The 15,240-nt window shown below is 36.7% G+C and overlaps 1 protein-coding gene across 2 annotated transcripts in view; it reads left to right on the forward strand.

Moving 5' to 3' along the window:
- The window catches only part of CEP85L (centrosomal protein 85 like), a 153,035-nt gene that overhangs the window by 43,430 nt on the left and 94,365 nt on the right, over positions 1–15,240 (forward strand). For both annotated transcript variants that reach the window (XM_065889039.1, XM_065889040.1), the window contains exon 3: positions 13,648–14,435. In XM_065889039.1, the coding sequence (XP_065745111.1) occupies positions 13,648–14,435 (788 nt within the window). The remainder of the gene's footprint in view (positions 1–13,647; positions 14,436–15,240) is intronic.

Below are 15,240 nucleotides of genomic sequence, written 5' to 3' on the forward strand. Positions count from 1 at the left end.
CTGGGCCTGCACGTCCGGAGCCTGTGCTCTGCAGCGGGAGAGGCCACAACAGTGAGAGGCCCGCGTACAGCAAGAAAAAAAACCCAAACACCTCATCTTAATGTAAAATATCCTTTTGTTCTTATCTTGTTTTTTTTTTTCTTTTTTACAGAAAATATCAAACATATACTAAAGTAAAAAGAAGGCAAAATGGTAAAACCCACATGTACACAACACCAAACTTATACAATTGTAAATTTATAACACGTGGCAATCTTATTTCAGATATTCTGTGCTCACCCCCATACCTTAGGTGATATTTTCAAGCAAATCAAGAGTTCCCCCTTAACCTTTTAATTACAATAGGAATAATATTTATTGAGCATTTACTATGTATAAGGCATCATGATAAGAGGTTTACATGATTGTTTCAGTTAATTCAAAAATAACATGTTGGGTACAATTCTATATCCATTTTATAGGCAAAGTAAACGATATTTTTTTAGACTGTTCTCTAACCTGTTTCCTTGCTTTATTAAGGTTCATTTCATTGGTGAATAATCTTATGTTGCTGCAACTTCATAGCTTTGGGACTTTCAGGACTCTGATAATGAGTACTTCCATAACATGACCTCCAGATATTACAGTGGATTAGTTGGTCTGTTGACCTTAACGTTAATAAGAGTATGTACCATAGATTTTTTTCAGTGTGAGGTTTTATACTTCTATACATGATTAAAAAATTTTTTTCATTATAGAATCCTTCTGAGGTCAAATATAATTATTTTCTCCTTACTGATGAAAAATAAACTTAGAGAACATTAATAACATCTGGGTTTATACAGCGGTTCATGTGGTGGAGCTGAGATTCTTCAAGTCTAACTCTAAAACCCTGCGCTTAACCACACTGTTAGATATCTGTTCTTGAAGGGAGAAACTAGAGAGGAAGAAGAACTGAGAGGTGTAGTGTAGGATAGTATAGGTAATACTAGGCTGAGAAACAGGAGACCAGGATTCTCTTTTGAGATCTGTACTTGGTCAAGTAATTTAACCTTTATGGACTTAGTTCTTCATTTGCATATGGAAAGAGGTGAAGGGTTATACACAGAATACTTTTTTGCTTGTGAAATCAAATAATTTCAAGGCAGTATTCAAAACAATTATGATTTATATTCTTTTGCAAACCAAATAACCCTTTTCCTTTACTCCCCATCTCTACTTAATTTTCTTGTTAATCTTACCTTACTGCTTAAAATATTTCAATTTAAACATGGCATATAAGAACATTACAGCTGTAGTAAATTTGCAGAAATTAAAATTGTTTGTTGGAGGTATATTTTGTATCTTTATGGCCCTCATTTTTACCTTCATTGTTGTTCATCCATCCATTTGTCTATTCATTCACTCATTTTTTCATATCATTTTGCTTCTTGGCCTCGTAGAATATGAACCTGATCAAGCTGAGCTGAATTTAGTCCATTTTCGAGAACTGTGATGAACCCATGTACTTCTGACCTGGAAAGGCCCTTCAGTCGCACAGCCATGGGTTTAGGGAAGAGATTAATGACTTCACATTTCCCCAGACATGCAAGTGGTTAGAGGACCAAATGATAATTTCTTGTCAGTTCTGTCATAAATTACAGTTTTTCTTCCTGAGAAAATTGGAATTTTTGAAAATCACATCCCATAATTTGAGATCATTACAATTTGATTTATAACCATTTTTATAGGAGAGAAATAACACTTTTAGCTCTTTGCAAGTAAACTGCCTATGAGACTTAATCTAAACTGAAACTAGTAGGAGATATCTAGAAAATGGTACAGTTGAATGAAATTTTAAAAGCCATTCAAGAAAAAAATAACTAAAATTTTTGTGTACATACGAAAAGGAGCTTTTTTACTGACCAGCTTTTAAAATTAGTTTTTTTTTTTTAAAAAATAAACTTATTTATTTATATTTTTTGGCTGTGTTTGGTCTCTGTTGCTACTTGCAGGCTTTCTCTAGGTGCGGTGAGCGGGGGCCACTCTTCGTTGTGGTGCACAGGCTTCTCATTGAGATGGCTTCTCTTGTTGTGGAACACGGGCTCTAGGCGCGTGAGCTTCAGCAGCTGTGGCATGTGGGATCAGTAGTTGTGGCTCGTAGGCTCTAGAGCTCAGGCTCAGTAGTTGTGGCGCACGGGCTTAGTTGCTCCGTGGCACGTGGGATCTTCCCAGACCAGGGATCAAACCCGTGTCCCCTGCGTTGGCAGGCGGATTCTTAACCACTGCGCCACCAGGGAAGTCCCTAAAATTAGTTTTGCTTCGAATTGTTGACCTCTTTAAACTGTACTTCAGATTGTCCTTTAATTAAGTTGCCAGTAGTCTGATTTGAGATCAGAAATGCCCCCCTTTTTTAAAAACCAGCTTTTCACCTTGTTTTATATAAACTTAGAGAATGAAGTTTCTTAGTTGTGAATGGTTGCTAAGAGACAGTGTACAAAAAGAGCTTGAGAACTAATTTGTGAACAGTGTAGACTTCTGTAATTATTTTAAACAAGTAATTTTAGAACTTGTCACTCGTTTTCTGCTTCAATAGGATCTGAAGTGACTTCACAAAATACAATTGAGAAAAAAATAAAATATTCAAGAAAAAAAGATGATCGGTAATAATGATTAGACAATAACAAAATGAGAACCAAGATTTGCACAGAATTGTGTACTATTGCTATCAAGTACAGTTGCTAAAAGAATAGGTCATAGGTTTTGGCAGTAGGGAAACAGAAGCTTCTCTCTATCCTTAAGATATAATGAATAAAAGCAAGCAGTTCATGGAACTATGCTTTTCATGATCTTGATACCTGACATACACTTTTCCTAATGTTCTTGATAGTTATTTCTGTGTAATTCTTTTATGTAATCATTCTCAGTCTCTATGCAGATACCATAATGCCAAAATAGGACTTCATATTTTAGGTGTATCTTCTGTAAACATTTAGCTTTAGCTAGATTAAAAAAATTATGTGGACAATTCTTGTCTTTTGAGTGGATATTCATTTACTGTGATTGTTAAACTTTGATGCATTTTAAATCATATTGTATACTTTATAGTCTGCTTTTCTCAAGTATTTTCCTTCTTGCCTTCTTTGGTTTCACTTTTTCTTCATGACATTTTCCTTCTAGTTTATTAGAAGTTATACACACTATCTCTTATGAGCTATAATTCATATACTATACAGTTCACCCATCTAACGTATACAATTTAATGCTTTTTAATATATTCTCAGAATTGTTCAACTATTACCACAGTCTAAGTTTAGAACATTTTTTAGCCTGCCCCCCTCCTCCCCAAAAGAAGTCTGTTAGCTGTCACTCCCCATCTTCCCTCCCATCCCTAAGCAACCACTAATCTGTATAAATTTCTTTTTTCTGAACATTTCATATAAATGGAATCGTCTAATATATCGTCCTTTGTGACTGACTTTCACTTAGCATAATGTTTTCAAGACTCATCATGTTGCAGCATGTATCAGTACTTCATTTCTTTTTATTACTATAATAAAAGATAATATTCCATTGTACCACTTTTCATTTATCCATTGATCACTTGATGGACATCGGATTATTCTGACTTTTTGGCTGTAAAGAATAATGCTTCTGTGAATATGTTTCCATTTCTCTTCGGTGTATACTTAGGAGTGGAATTGCTGGATCATATGGTAACTGTGTTTAACCTTTTGAGGAACTGCCACACTGTTTCCTAAGCAACGGCACCATTTTACATTCCCATCAGCATTGTATGAGGGTTCCAGTTTCTCCACATCCTTGCCAGACACTTGACACTTACTTACTATCTGTCATTCGGATGATAGCCATCCTAATGGGTGTGAAGTGATGTCTCATTGTGGTTTTGATTTGCATTTCCCAAAAAATGACAAACAAAAATGTCCTTTTTGTATGCTTTAATAGGACCATCTGTGTATCTTCTTTGGAGAAATGAGTACTCAAATTCCACATCCATTTTTGAATTGGATTATTTGTGTTTTTATTATTGAGTTATGTTTCTTATATAATCTAGATGAAAGTCCCTATCAGTTGCGTAATTGGAAAAATTTTCTCCCTTTCTTTGGGCTGTCCTTTTACTCTCTTGATGCAGCAAAAATTTTTTTTAATTTTATTGAAGTCCAGTTTATTTTCTTTTGTTGCTTGGGCTTTTGGTGTTGTATCTAAGAAATCACTTCCTGACTTAAGATCACGAAGATTTATACCTATGGTTTCTTCTAAGAGTTTTATAGTTTTAGCTGTTACATTTAGGCCTATGATTTAGGCCTATGTCTGAAACCATTAGCTCTTCTGTGCTCTCTATAAACCCTGTCCTCTGGTTGTTTTTTTTTTTTTTTAGTTTTTAAATTTTAAAAATAAATTTATTTATTTATTTAGGCCACATTGGGTCTTCATCGCTGTGCGTGGGCTTTCTCTAGTTGAGGTAAGCGGGGGCTACTGTTCGTTGTCTCATTGTGGTAGCTTCTCTTGTTGTGGAGCACAGGCTCTAGGCATTCAGGCTTCAGTAGTTGTGGCTCGCGGGCTCTAGAGTGCAGGCTCAGTAGTTGTGGCGCTCGGGTTTAGTTGCTCTGCGGCATCTTCCCGGACTAGGGCTCAAACCCATGTCCCCTGCATTGGCAGGCAGATTCTTAACTACTGCGCCACCCAGGAAGTCCCATGTCCTCTGGTTTTTAAAAGGACGGCCTTCTGCTGGTTTTAGATTTCACTTGTTCTAACTTAGATATGGGCTGGATGCCATCATAATAGCTTGCATTTGGGATTTGTGGCTACAATTAGGTAGTATAATAAAGCACATTAGGAATCACATTGCATCTACCTCCAACTGATTGTGTTTTGTTAGGCAAAATAAATTATGTTTTGATTCATTTCTTAGATAGAATGGTCCTTTTTTTCAGATACTTAAACTGTCAAATATTTAATACTTTGTTCATTAATTCATGGTGTATATGTGCATGTGTATGTATGTGCATATGTATGTGGGTAGACTGAATTTTAATCCTTAGTTTTCACAGTAATGAATTCTGAATGTCACAGTAAATCAGTTTTTACAGTGAAACTCAGATACTGGTGATGGTTGAACTTAAGATATTTAAACTTGAAGGCTTCAGAACTGGAATCATTCCTAGGTGGAATGATGTGGTGAATAGAACAGCAGAATCACTTATTAAAAAGTGATGTTTCCTGGACCCTCTCTACTCTAACTGAATGAGAATCTCTCGGAGTAGGGCTCCAGATACCAGCTAAGTTTGTTGTATTTTAAAGTTTGAGAACTTCAGGTATAAGTGACTTTTGGAGTAAATTCTGTTCTCAATGTAATGTTCTATGAACAGCATATATTATCAGTAGCTTTCAGATTTGTAGGAGTAAATACTAGTCTGATGTGGAATTGGTTTTTATCACCATTTGTTGATTTTCTCTGCAGTTGGGAAATATTGAGCTACCAAGGTAGACAGGAAGTTAGCACGTTATCAGATAAAAGTAGCACCCAGGACTGGTGATCTCTGGTCTCAGAAGTTTCAGCTGTGACATAGAAAGTGAGACAGTCACCTGATACATAATTCACACTTTAGTAACAGTGTTCTTTGAGATATTTCAAACTCTCTGAGGTCACAAAATAAAACACCTTTGCAGAAGTTTGGCCAAATGGTAATTAAAATAAGATGTTGTGTAAAGTAAAATGTGAAAACATCTTTCTCCTTTTCTCCTCTTTTTACCTTTGTTTATTAAATTTGGGGTATATTCCTCTAGATAATTTCTGTGCCCATGAATATATACGTATTTACATACACATGTGCACATGTATACATATATTTACTTATATGTTTGCATATTTTAAATATTGATGTATACAGACAGATTGCCCCTCTTCTTCCAAAGGCTATAACAATTTATGTTCTTACCATCGTAGGATATTAGCAGCCTTTAATAATTTTATGAATATGATAGGGAATGTACTTCTACTATTTAGTGAGTTGAAATATCTTTTTTGAAAAACAAACTTTTTTAAAAAATTTATTTTATTGAGGTATAGTTGATTTACAATATTGTGTTAATTTCTGCTCTACAGAGAAGTGATTCAGTTATACACTCATACATTCTTTTTCATATTCTTTTCCATTACAGTTTATCACAGGATATTGAATATAGTTCCCTGTGCTGTACAATAGGACCTTGTTATCCATTCTATATATACTAGTTTGCATCTGCTAATCCCCAACTCCCAATCCATCCCTCTCCCACCCCCTACTCCCCACCCCGCTTGGCAACCACAGTCTGCAAGTCTGTTTCTGTTTTGTAGATAAGTTCATTTGTATCATATTTTAGATTCCACATACAAGTGATATCATAGGATATTCGTCTTTCTCTTTCTGACTTAGTTCGCTTAATATGATAATCTGTAGGTCCATCCATGTTGCTCCAAGTGGCATGATTTCATTATTTCTTATGGCCGAGTAGTATTCCATTATACATCTGTACCACATCTTCTTTATCCATTCATCTGTCGACAGACATCTAGGCTGCCTCCATTAAACATGTATGCTTTTTTTTTTTTTTTTGCGGTACGTGGGCCTCTCACTGTTGTGGCCTCTCCCGTTGCGGAGGACAGGCTCTGGAGGCACAGGCTCAGCAGCAATGGCTCATGGGCCCAGCCACTCCGCGGCATGTGGGATCTTCCCGGACCGGGGCACGAGCCCATGTCCCCTGCATTGGCAGGCGGACTATCAACCACTGCGCCACCAGGGAAACCCTAAACATGTATTCTTTATTTGCTTTTTGTTTTGTTTTGTTTTGTGGTTTGCTTATGGATTTCTTTTGCCTACTTTAAAATTAGGTTGTTAGGTTTTTGTTTGGGGGATTTTTTTTTTTTTTTTGGAGTTCTTTGTACAGTATGGATATTTAGCCTTTTGCCTGTTATATTGAAAATATCACTTAGTTCAGCTATTTCTTTTTTTTTAACATCTTTATTGGAGTATATGCTTTACAGTGGTATGTTAGTTTCTGCTTTATAAAAAAGTGAATCAGCTGTGCATGTACGTATATCCCGATATCCCCTCCCCCTTGCGTCTCCCTCCCACCCTCTCTATCCCACCCCTCTAGGTGGTCACAAAGCATTGAGCTGATCTCCCTGTGCTATACAGCTGCTTCCCACTAGCTCTCTGTTTTACATTTGTTCGTGTTTATATGTCCATGCCACTCTGTCACTTCGTCCCAGCTTACCCTTCCCCCTCCCTGTGTCCTTAAGTCCATTCTCTACGTCAGCATCTCTATTCCTGTCCTGCCCTTAGGTTCTTCAGAACCTTTTTTTTTTTAGATTCCATATATGTGTGTTAGCATACAGTATTTGTTTTTCACTTTCTGACTTACTTCACTCTGTATGACAGTCTCTATGTCCATCCACCTCACTACGAATAACTCAGTTTCGTTTCTTTTTATGGCTAATATTCCATTGTATATATGTGCCACATCTTCTTTATCCATTCATCTGTTGATGGACACTTAGGTGGATTCCATGTCCTGGCTATTGTAAATAGAGCTGCAGTGAACATTGTGGTATATTAATCTTTTTGAATTATGGTTTTCTCAGGGTATATGCCCAATAGTGGGATTGCTGGGTCGTATGGTAGTTCTATTTGTAGTTTTGTAAGGGACCTCCATACTCTCCATGGTGGCTATATCAATTTACATTCCCACCAACAGTGCATGAGGGTTCCCTTTTCTCCACACCCTCTCCAGCATTTATTGTTTCTAGATTTTTTTGATGATGGCCTTTCTGACTGGTGTGAGGTGATACCTCATTGTAGTTTTGGTTTGCATTTCTCTAGTGATTACTGATGTTGAGCATCCTTTCCTGTGTTTGTTGGCAATCTGTATATCTTCTTTGGAGAAATGTCGATTTAGGTCTTCGGCCCATTTTTGGATTAGGTTGTTTGTTGTTTTGATATTGAGCTGCATGAGCTTCTTGTATATTTTGGAGATTAATCCTTTGTCAGTAGCTTCATTTGCAAATATTTTCTCCCATTCTGAGGGTTGTCTTTTCATCTTATTTATGTTTTCTTTTGCTATGCCAAAGCTTTTAAGTTTCATTGGGTCCCATTTGTTTATTTTTGTTTTTACTTCCATCTCTCTAGGAAGTGGGTCAAAAAGGATCTTGCTGTGATTTATGTCATAGAGTGTTCTTCCTTTGTTTTCCTCTAAGAGTTTTATAGTGTCTGGCCTTACATTTAGGTCTTTAATCCATTTTGAGTTTATTTTAGTGTTTGGTGTTAGGAAGTGTTCTAATTTCATTCTTTTACATGTAGCTGTCCAGTTTTCCCAGCACCACTTATTGAAGAGGCTGTCTTTTCCTCATTGAATATTCTTGCCTCCTTTATCAAAGATAAGGTGAGCGTATGTGCATGGGTTTATCTCTGGGCTTTCTGACCTGTTCCATTGATCTGTACTTCTCTTTTTGTGCCAGTACCATACTGTCTTGATGACTGTAGCTTTGTAGTATAGTCTGAAGTCAGGGAGCCTGATTCCTCCAGCTCCATTTTTCTTTCTCAAGGTTGCTTTGGCTATTCGGGGTCTTTTGTGTTTCCATGCAGATTGTGAAATTTTTTGTTCTAGCTTTGTGAAAAATGCCATTGGTAGTTTGATAGGGATTGCAGTGAATCTGTAGATTGCTTTGCGTAGTAGAGTAATTTTCACAATGTTGATTCTTCCAATCCAAGAACATGGTATATCTCTCCAGCTGTTTGTATTATCTTTAATTTCTTTCATCCGTGTCTTACAGTTTTCTGCATACAGGTCTTTTGTCTCCTTAGGTTGGTTTATTCCTAGGTATTTTATTCTTTTTGTTGCAATGGTAAATGGGAGTGTTTCCTTAAATTCTCTTTCAGGTTTTTCATCATTAGTGTATAGAAATACAAGAGATTTCTGTGCATTAATTTTGTATCCTGCTGCTTTACCAAATTCATTGATTAACTCTAGTAGTTTTCTGGTAGCATCTTTGGGATTCTCTATGTATAGTATCATGTCATCTGCAAACAGTGACAGTTTTACTTCTTTTCCGATTTGGATTCTTTTTATTTCTTTTTCTTCTCTGATTGCTATGGCTAAAACTTCGAAAACTATGTTGAATGATAGTGGTGAGAGTGGACAACCTTGTCTTGTTCCTGATCTTAGTGGAAATAGTTTCAGTTTTTCACCATTGAGGACGATGCTGGCTGTGGGTTTGTCATATATGGCCTTTATCATGTTGAGGTAAGATCCCTCTGTGCCTACTTTCTGGAGGGTTTTTATCATAAGTGGGTATTGAATTTTGTCCAAAGATTTTTCTGCATCTATTGAGATGATCATATGGTTTTTCTTCTTCAGTTTGTTAATATGGTGTATCACATTGATTGATTTGCGTATGTTGAAGAATCCTTGCATTCTTGGGATAAACCCCACTTGAACATGGTGTATCATCCTTTTAATGTGCTGTTGGATTCTGTTTGCTAGTATTTTGTTGAGGATTTTTGCATCTATGTCATCAGTGATATTGGCCTGTAGTTTTCTTTTTTTGTGACATCTTTGTCTGTTTTGGTATCAGGATGATGGTGGCCTCGTAGAATGAGTTTGGGAGTATTCCTTCCTCTGCTATATTTTGGAAGAGTTTGAGAAGGATAGGTGTTAGCTCTTCTGTAAAAGTTTGATAGAATTCATCTGTCAATCCATCTGCTCCTGAGCTTTTGTTTGTTGCAAGATTTTTAATCACTGTTTCAATTTCAGTGCTTATGATTAGTCTGTTTATATTCTCTGTTTCTTCCTGGTTCAGTCTTGGATGGTTGTGCTTTTCTAAGAATTTGTCCATTTCTTCCAAGTTGTCCATTTTATTGGCATATAGTTGCTTGTAATAATCTTTCATGATCCTTTGTATTTCTCCAGTGTCAGTTGTTACTTCTCCTTTTTCATTTCTAATTCTATTGATTTGAGTCTTCTCCCTTTTTTTCTTGATGAATCTGGCTAATGGTTTACATTTATTTCTGATCTGGTCTTTATGATTTCTTTCTTTCTGCTAACTTTGGGGGGTTTTTTGGTTCTTCTTTCTCTAGTTGCTTTAGGTGTACAGTTACGTTGTTTATTCTTGTTTCTTGAGGTAGGATTGTATTGCTATAAACTTCCTTCTTAGAACTGCTTTTGCTGCATCCCATAGGTTTTGGGTCTTCGTGATTTCATTGTCATTTGTTTCTAGGTATTTTTTGATTTCCTCTTTGATTTCTTCAGTGATCTCTTGGTTATTTAGTAGTGTATTGTTTAGCCTCCATGTGTTTGTATTTTTTACAGAGTTTTTCCTGTAATTGATATCTAGTCTCACAGCATTGTCGGAAAAGATACTTGATACAATTTCAATTTTCTTAAATTTACCAAGGCTTTATTTGTGACCCAAGATATGATCTGCCCTGGAGAATGTTCCATGAGCACTTGAGAAAAATGTGTATTCTGTTGTTTTTGGATGGAATGTCCTATAAATATCAATTAAGTCCATTTTGTCTAATGTGTCATTTACAGCTTGTGTTTCCTTTTTATTTTCATTTTGGATGATCTGTCCATTGGTGGAAGTGGGGTGTTAAAGTTCCCTACTATGATTGTGTTACTATTGATTTCCCCTTTTATGGCTGTTAGCATTTTTGCCTTATGTATTGAAGTGCTCCTATGTTGGGTGCATAAGTATTTACAATTGTAATATCTTCTTCTCGGATTGATCCCTTGATCAATCAATTTTTTTTCCCTTGATCATTATGTAGTATCCTTCTTTGTCTCTGGTAATAGTCTTTATTTTGCCTGGAATTCTTCTGAGTCCTTTACATGTATTATTTCATTTAATCTTCACTGTTGTCCTCTTTACTTTATGGATGAGGTAACTGATGCAAGAAGGTTAAATAACTTGTTTGAACATGCGACTACTAAGTGGTAGAGCCAGGATTTGAATCTAAAAATGCTGATTTCAAAAATATTACACTTAGCCTTTACACCATCTTTACTTACAGCTTTTTAAAAGTGTAAAAGTCTGAAAATTTTAAATTTGATATAAAACTCATTTTTTGTTTTTTAAAGAATTGAAGATATTTTTGAGAGGCTATGATGATTTTAATACAAATATTCCTTTAGGAATAGTAACACACACACATATATAGATGTAGATATAGTGCTGTAATGTATTAATACCAATATTCCATAGAATTTGGGGGTCATTTATCCTGTTTCTATTTAGAACTGACCTTCAGTAGCATATTCCTCTCTATTTCCTTCTTCTACTGATTACCATAATAATCCATTAATCTTCCTGCTGCCAACCATTTTGCTTTAATTTGTCCTCAGCAGTTACTGGAATAATCATCCTAAGTACAGTTTTGGTCATGTCACTTGCTCCTTTGTTTGGAAACTTTTGGTAGGTCACATTTCTTGCCGAATGAAGGGTAGGCTGTTTCTGTAGCAGGGCGTTTGAAGATTTGCACAGCTCTGCTTTATATTTACCTTTCAAGAATTATCTTGAGCAGCTTTTCTTGATACTTACTGCATACTGCAGATAAATGGGATAATTTGTTTTTCTTCTTTTGAGGCCATATTCTCCTGGCTTCATACTTGGATCAGTTAGTGTTCTGAATCACTAGAAGAAGCTGACTGGATGATTGAGCAGATGAGGAATTTATTTAAGGGCATTTGGTTAACTCAGAATTTTTGAGGAGGGCTGGAGAGCCAGGCTTATGGTTAAGCTTCCAGGTAATATGCCTCAGTCACCTCTGAGAACTGGCACCCTCCGGCCCCACTGGAGGAAACCACCATTGCTGCCCAACTGCTGCCACTTCTGGGCCAGAACTTGGTTTGGCCACCTCTGCTGCTGTCTTTGTTGGGGGCTAATGCCTCTGCTGTTGCCAAATGTGGTAGCGCCACACTGAGCCTGTTTTCTCATGTGACTCACTTCCAAACAAATCTTGTGCAGGTCCCTCTGAATGTCTGTATCATAGTTGCAGGGTATGTTGGGAATTTAAGGTCTAAAATTTATTTTGGGAGGTTGGGCTTGTAATGTGGGAATTTTCTTGAGTATGAAAAGGTTCTGCAGAAGCTGATGGGAAACTGTTACATGGTAAATGTCTACTATATTACTTTTTCTTGTATTCTTTCATCTATAATGTTTTTCCCCTTTCATCTCCAGGTGAATAAATTCTGTGCAAAGACCTATTGGAATTCCATTTTTAAAATTAGTTTGCCTGGGTCTTTCTCATCTGAATTTTCTTATGACTTTCTCAACATTTCCTTTTCTATTACTTTATTTCTTTAAAACAGTATCAAAGCTCACAACTAATATTTAAATATATTCTGTTATGAGTCAAACAACATGGAAAGATACAGAAAAAACTGTAAAAGTTGCCTTTCACCACCTACCTCCTCTCCCCCTACATTTCAAATCGCTATCCCCTTTCTAGATATCATGTGATAAAAATGATAATCTTTGATTTTAATTTGGTACTTGATAGTAAGTCCATTGAGTATAGAGGCCCTTATTTATCCTTTGGGCTTCCGTAGAGCCTACTACAGCTGTTCCTATGTGTAGGATAGTATTATGTGAAGGCCTGACCTACAGCAGTAACTATGTAATCATTTTGGAAGTAAAAATGTACAACGTGGGCTTCCCTGGTGGTGCAGTGGTTGGGAATTTGCCTGCCAATGCAGGGGACACGGGTTCGAGCCCTGGTCTGGGAGGATCCCACATGCCATGGAGCAACTAAGCCCTTGAGGCACAACTACTGAGCCTGCGCGTCTAGAGCCTGTGCTCTGCAACAAGAGAGGCCGCGACAGTGAGAAGCCCGCGCACCGCGATGAAGAGTAGCCCCCGCTCGCCACAACTAGAGAAAGCCCATGCACAGAAACGAAAACCCAACACAGCCATAAATAAATAAATAAATAAATAAATGTACAACATGGGGATTTAGTAAATGTGCAGAGAAAGATAGGAATAAAAGTAGACTCCAAGTGTTCTAGCTTGGGAAATATATTATTGATGATGCCATTAAGGGAGATTGGGAGTGTAGGAACTACTCTGTATCTGCAAATGTATTACTAGAACACTTTCTGATTATTTTCCATTATTGCAGGAGCACCTTTACCCGTATTCTAATTTGAATTGTAGTTTGAGAGGTGCTAAAATGTTCATATTGGGCCTCTATTTCCACAGTTGAGGAAAGACACTAAGAGATACGATTTTTTAATGAAGTTGTGTCTGAGGCTTCAGTGATAGATAAGGAATAAGACCTTTCAATGCAGAGATGGAGTTTTCTTTTAAGGCACAATACTTAGATTAAATAGCATGAATAGAAACCTGTTTCCCAGTCATTTTTCATCTGTAAGTAGATGGCAGATGAGCATATATTTTGTTATGTATCCGTTTTTACAAAATGATATTTGAAAGTATGTTTGATTTGTTTCAGATAAACTTAAAGGAATAATAATAGTAACAATAATAAGCCCCTCATTTTGATGAAAGTGCCTCTGAAAAACCTGTGCTGGGAAATCATGTTCAGATTTTTGTTTTGGCGTTTTACATTTTGCCTCTTTTTTTTTTTTTCTGTTAATTACAACTAATTTGGCATTCTTTTTTCTTTCCAGATCATTCAACTTCAAGTGGCACATTATCTTTTAAGCCTAGTCGATCATTGGTTACTCTTCCTACTGCCCATGTCATGCCATCTAATTCTAGCGCTTCAGTTTCCAAACATAGGGAATCATTGACATCAGATGGCTCAAAATGGAGTATAAGCCTTATGCAAACATTGGGAAACCACAGTAGGGGAGAGCAGGACTCTTCACTAGACATGAAGGACTTCCGGCCTCTCCGGAAATGGTCATCTTTATCCAAACTCACTGTCCCAGGTAACTGCAGCCAGGGTGGCATTGTGCACACAGAAGAGTCAAGGAGAGGTTTAGAAAAGACAGGGAGAGACAAGGCTTTAACATCACAACTAAGGACAATTGGACCTAGCTGTTTACATGACAGTATGGAGATGCTTAAGCTAGAGGACAAGGAAATAAATAAAAAACGACCATCAACTCTGGACAACAAATATAAATTTGAGAGCTGCAGCAAAGAGGACTTTAGAGCTTCTTCCTCCATTCCTAGGAGACAGGCCTTAGACATGACATATAGTGCCTTACCTGAAAGCAAGCCCGTTTTGACAAGCTCAGAGACTTTTGAACCGCCGAAATATTTAATGCTTGGTCAACAAGCAGTAGGTGGAGTTCCCATTCAGCCTTCTGTGAGGACGCAGATGTGGCTTACTGAGCAGTTGCGGACAAACCCTTTGGAAGGTAGAACTACAGAGGACTCTCACAGTATAGCTCCTTGGCCTCAGCAGCAGATTGAAGGGTTTCGACAAGAAAGTGAAACACCAATGCAGGTAAGGCTCAAAATCTAGTGTTTGCTTCCCTCCAGTGGATGTTATGAGTACCAGCGCACTTGAAGTAAGCATATGACAGTGTCCATAGGCACAGGTTGTTTTGCTTTTCCTTTCCCCTACAGGATAATAAGCATAAATGTTATAAACTCTAAAAGTATTGCATTGGTAAACAAAGCTTAAAAAATATTTGAGACTGATTAACATGGAAAACTTTAAACCTTTACCTACCTTGGCCTTTATTTTCCTTCTCATTTTTTAAGTGGGCATAAACATAAACAAAGCAAAAAATACTCAATTCTGTTTCAATACTTGAAACAGAAACAAAGGAGCTGGCATGGTATAATAGAAAGAACATTAACTTGGGTGTATGAAGGCTTGGATTTTGTTGTATCAGATTCAGAGTCTGGATGATTCTCTACCTGTCACTTAATACTTAGTATCTCTGGGCCTGAGTTTTTCTTTCTTTCCTTTTTTTTTTTTTTCCTAAATTGAGATATAATTGACATATAACATATTAGCTTCACGTATATAACATAATGAGTCAATATATGTATATATTTTAAAATGATCATCACAGTAACTCTAGTTAACATCCATCACCATACGTAGTTACAAAATTTTTTCCTTGTAATAAGAACTTTTAAGATCTACTCTTAGCAACTTTCAGATATACAGTATATAGCATTATTCGCTATAATCACTATGCTGTACATTGTATCCCTGTGACTTTTATTTTATAACAAAGTTTGTACCTTTTGATCTCCTTCATCCATTTACCCACCCTCCAGCCCAAGCCTCTGGCAGC

The sequence above is a fragment of the Phocoena phocoena genome, chromosome 12 (assembly GCF_963924675.1).
Source record: "Phocoena phocoena chromosome 12, mPhoPho1.1, whole genome shotgun sequence".
Lineage (NCBI taxonomy): Eukaryota > Metazoa > Chordata > Mammalia > Artiodactyla > Phocoenidae > Phocoena > Phocoena phocoena.